Source organism: Eurypyga helias, unplaced genomic scaffold (genome assembly GCF_000690775.1).
Source record: "Eurypyga helias isolate BGI_N326 unplaced genomic scaffold, ASM69077v1 scaffold42807, whole genome shotgun sequence".
Taxonomy (NCBI): domain Eukaryota; kingdom Metazoa; phylum Chordata; class Aves; order Eurypygiformes; family Eurypygidae; genus Eurypyga; species Eurypyga helias.
In genome coordinates this window covers 1-4,776 of record NW_010261853.1, presented here as the reverse complement: position 1 = coordinate 4,776, position 4,776 = coordinate 1, and the positions used below count along the sequence as shown (strand labels likewise).

The following is a 4,776-nucleotide window of genomic DNA, read 5'->3' as shown; positions in this document are numbered from 1 at the left end:
TCACAGATCCTGTGTCAAAGTTCTTCCAGGTCTTTTCCCAAGCTTCCCTCCCACCTCTTACCTGCCTGGGTGGATAACCAGCAGTCCAGAAGGTTACTAGATACAAGATCACGGTCAGCTGAAGCCGCTAAAGAAGGCAGAAGTTGGCAGCATCAGATACAACTGCAGAGACACACTTTTCCCCACCAACCTTCCCATTTGAGGCTCTGGGAATACATGTCAAGCAGTAAGACTTCTGTCAAAACACAGTGGACAGGGAAACAACGTTCCCCAGGTGTGTGCCCTCCAGAACAGACGGCTCTGCAGGTGCTGCCAACCCCAACACCCAGCTAGAACCGCGCTGCGTCACGCAGCACACGGAGAGATACTGCTGCTTTCCACCAAGCTGGGGCAGGTAAAGCCCTTATCCTGTAGCCGCGCGCTGTGCGGCAGGAGGCGAGGCGCAGGATCTGCCCTGCAGGGCGATGCAGGGCCGCCCTTCAGCCAGGAGTAGGTCTTGTACAGGGTTTTTATTTTCCCGTGTCTCTTCTGAAGGGTCTGCACTTCCTCCTTCACTCTAAAGCTGCTAGTTCCTCCAGGAGCTGCTCCTTCTCCTGCTGCAGCTCCTGCACCCGCTGTTTGTTCTGCTCCAGTCTGTCCTCCAGCCACTGAAGGAGCGGCCCGCTGATGGCAGACATCTGGCTGCAGAGGTTCTTTGTGAACACTGCAAAGAGCGAGAACATACCATGAGAGTGCAAACACACAGAAACAACCCCAGAGGGTTAGAGATGGCCAAGGAAACCCTCCAGCATCCTGGCCGAGACAACCAAACACCCCCACAGGGATGTCAGAAGCAGCAGCTTGCTGAAACAAGCCCTTCCAATCTCACCTTTAGCCACTGTGGGGACAGGTGACAGACCCACAACAGAAATCTACAAATGTGCTTATAAGCCATCATTAATGCCAATTAATTTCCAAATTCAGAAGCAAAGAATGCCTCCGTTATTAACAGGTGAGGATGGACAATGGGGTCTTTGTCTTGAAACGGAAGTGGGATTTGGATTCACCCTATGCCACTGGCAAAAGCAAAGATGTCACACACAGTGCCAGGAGATGCAAGCACGTGTATAGGTCAGCCATTCACTGCTTTTAGACTCACCAAATCCAAAATTCCCCTGTTCTAAGAGCAAAAAAACCATCCAAACACACCCAAATCCAAACAAACCAACCTAACAACCCCCAAGTCTACTGTTGTTTTAACCAGCGGTCCAAGGGCTGAAGACTACAACAGCATTCACAGACCCCAGGATTAGGTAATTTTACAGCCCTTTATGTTTTCCTTTAAAAGCGTTTAGTTACAATTCTGTTCTTCCACTGGACTTTACGTCACAAGGTCCCTGGGAATTCTCTGGGTTACACACTGTTTGTGACTGGAAGTTAACTGTATGGGCAAAGACAAAGGTTTCCGCTTGTGTAGTTATTTACCAGTGCCTTTTATGGCAAAGGGAGAAGTGTTACACAGCTGTGGTCTACTGCCCCCACAGTCAAAGCTAAACCCCTGCTCAAGACCCTACTGTTTGGGGTCTGGGAGCAGCTCCCTGGATTCTCACGTGCGGAAAAGGAATCCTTACCGGAGCCGTTATGAATCTTGGTGACGGAGTCCAGATGGGTGAGGCTGTGAGAGTGAACAGAGCACGGGTTAGTGACAGGAGAGCCGTGACTCGCACTGGGTTAGGCAAACCCAGGTTGCAGAACAGCTACCTGCAAGTCACCGACACCGCACGTACATCCAGACCTCCTCACCTCTCGCATCCCTGTACGTTCACAAGGAACGCCAAGAGCTTACAGCACAGAAACGTCACTCTGGGGCACCAGAGGCAGAATAAAAAAAAGCAAGCTGATGTTTAATCTAATTTTTCAGACCTCTCAGCACCCTTCCCCTGGTTCAACACTAAGTACCGTCACACCCACACATCACTGACATTCCACCATTCGCTCACACACGCTCCAGCTCGTTCTGTGGCAGCAAAGGAGCAGTTACGCTTGGCTCTTGTGTGTGAGGCTGAGAGAACCCGAACCCCTGAGCCTGAAGGTACTCCAGCAGCTCTCCTACAAAGGCACACCGCCTGCTCACACTTATTCTCCACAGCCCTGCTACGGTTAGGGCACAGCAACAGGCAGGCTGTGTCAGCAACGCCTTGGAGAGGGCGCAGCCCCAGTGTCGTACCTGTGAATTCTCCTGTAGGCATCTTGCTCTTCTTGGCAGAGGATCTTGGGCAGCTCTACAGCTGATTCCAGGCACACTTTCCCAATGGCTTCATGGGGGACGACATGAATAGGAATTTCGATCCTTTCATATCTAAAAGGGTATTGGACACAATTAACTTCAAAGCAGCAGAGAATAAAAAAAAAAAAGGACTTGAAGAAACCTGCCACAGCCCAACACATGGCATTGCTGCGGGTTTGCTTTTGGAAACTCCTGCCGAGTTGATAGGCAAACGGAAGTCTTATAGCCACACACTTCCCAAATCTTAAGCTACTAAATTATCCAGGCTAAATTAATCAGTCCTAGTCCTTAGCTTCTCTCCAAGCAGCCTGCATTAGCAGCAGTGAGGAGACCCTGTGCAGGCATCTCTATACAGTAGTTGTTCCTCATGAGCAGCCCAGAAGCCACGTATGTGAGACAACCCAGAAAGGAGAGGCAAGATGAAATACATAATATTCCTCTGCTGTACTCACTCTGAGCTTTTCTGGGCCTGAACGGACTGGAAACAGGTGTAGAGAATCCTGCCTGTCTAAAAGAGACAGCACAAAGATTCCATGAATAAAAAACAATCTAAACCCACACATTCCTTTAGAAAGCAGAACATGCTTTTAAGGGGTTGCAAAGGCAGGGCTTTTCACTTTGACTGGTGTGCTGGAACCGATGACAAGCAGACATTAACAGAGGCATTAACCACAAAACAGATCTTAAATAACAGCTACCAGGAAAACCCAGACAAGACGCACCACCGTCAGCTCATCCTGCACCGTAGCAGCATCTCCTGACAAGGCCAGAGGCGCAAGAAGCTGTATCTGCTGGACGGAACAGCCGAAGGGCACTCCCACATTTCAGTGCGTACGTACTGCAGCCGCCTCACGCGGTCCCAGACCCCAGCACCAGCCCAGCCCAGCCCAGCCCCGCTGGCTGGAGAGCCAGGCTGTGGATCAGCGCAGAGGAATTAATGTTTTCTCATTGGGATTACGACCCAGGCATCACCCTCGAGCCGGGATATGACCATGCTCCAAGCTAAGCTCAGCCCTTCCTGCAGGCTGCATCCGAGGATTTCACCTCAGCCCTGGGGCTGCTGTTTCTCATAAGTACAGGAATATTGCCCTTTTTAAGTTGCCTACCTTTGTGTTTTTGTCCTCAATGAAGCAGGAAAAGATAAGCCCTACAAAACCTTGGTCCATCATCTGATACATAGCTTGTGTGCGGACATCTGCAGACAGAGAAGTGAGAGAATGAGAACTGCGCCGGTCACCTGAAGGAGGGGAAAAAAAAGATTTGCCACCTTTCTGAAGGGTGACCTGGAATTTGGTGAGAAATGCCACAAGCTTTATTTTAAAGTACTCATTCCAGGTGACTAAATTAAAAAAAGAAAGAAACAAACCCGAACAACAAAAAAACCCCACCCAAATTTAAAATGTAATTAAATAGCAAATCTTAAAAAAGTTAAGAAAAGATGAGATAACAAAACAAGAGATGCTCAGAGCATCAGCCTGGTGCCACAGATCACTCCACCACCACCACCACAACGTCCAACGTGTATAACACACTCACACGGTTCTTCAAAACAAGTTTTTGGTTTTGCACTGACCCCCACGGGTAGCAAAACCCATCACAGCAGGCCTGCGACTCCCACAGCACACCCCAGGTCTAGTTTTCCTGTCCGGAAGAACAGCAGTGCTGGGAGTAGCTACCAAGTCATGTCTAGTTTGAGCACCTGGAGCACACAGACAGGAATAGGGGCTATACCGGCAGAGATTCCTGAATCCCACCCAGACAATCTTGTTCTGCCCAAGGACATCTGAGAAGCCAAACTTTGATAGTTGGGATGTGCAGCTCTAAAAATCCAGGAAACTGAGCCATACAATTAGCCAGCCCTGAGTTTTCACCCCGAACCCAGACAGCTCTTACCGACGTGTGATGGCCAGACAGTAATATGAGGATGAGAGTGATACCAGCCCACAACTCTCATGGGACGTCCCGTCATTTCAGCCAACCTGTGTGTGAGTCAAGGTGCCTTTGAAACCAACAGAGCAAACGGGAAGAAGGTTGGTGTTTGTTTTTATTTTTTGTACAAGGAAAAACAGAGTTTCTCATCAGCTAACAGAATTCCAGATCCCTGTAGAGGGCTGGCAAGACACACTGCGGAAAGCTGATGGAAGCCGCTTCCGCAGCACCGGCATGATGCTTCAGAAGTTGGATTTACATGTGGCAGTAAGCAAAGTGGCATCACGCTGTACAAAACAGCATCCCTGAGTGAGGAAAGAGCCTCTCCACGGCACCATGCTTGGAAACAGAGACTTGTCAACCTTCCAGATCTCCCTGCTGACCTGCTACCCTCCCTCAAAAACATACTTCAGCTTTACTTGTGACCAAATCCAAAGAGATGATAAAAACCAGCTGTGACACAATTCCACTGCAAACGCTGGAACCAGTGAAGGCGGCCGAGAACGGCAACGGCCAGCGCAGCGCCCCGAACCCCACAGCTGCGGGAGGAAAGGGGAAGCATCATAGAATCACAGAATGGT

General features: G+C 49.7%; 1 protein-coding gene across 1 annotated transcript; it reads right to left on the bottom strand.

The window, feature by feature from the left end:
- Positions 1-449: 449 nt before the first annotated feature.
- On the bottom strand, positions 450-4,246 carry BRCC3 (BRCA1/BRCA2-containing complex, subunit 3). Its single transcript, XM_010155513.1, has 6 exons — positions 4,160-4,246; positions 3,373-3,461; positions 2,719-2,774; positions 2,207-2,338; positions 1,611-1,654; positions 450-703 (listed from the first exon to the last, which is right to left on the bottom strand). The coding sequence occupies exons 1-6, from the start codon at positions 4,233-4,235 to the stop codon at positions 552-554; spliced, it is 549 nt and encodes a 182-aa protein (XP_010153815.1). The 5' UTR covers positions 4,236-4,246; the 3' UTR covers positions 450-551.
- Positions 4,247-4,776: the final 530 nt, after the last annotated feature.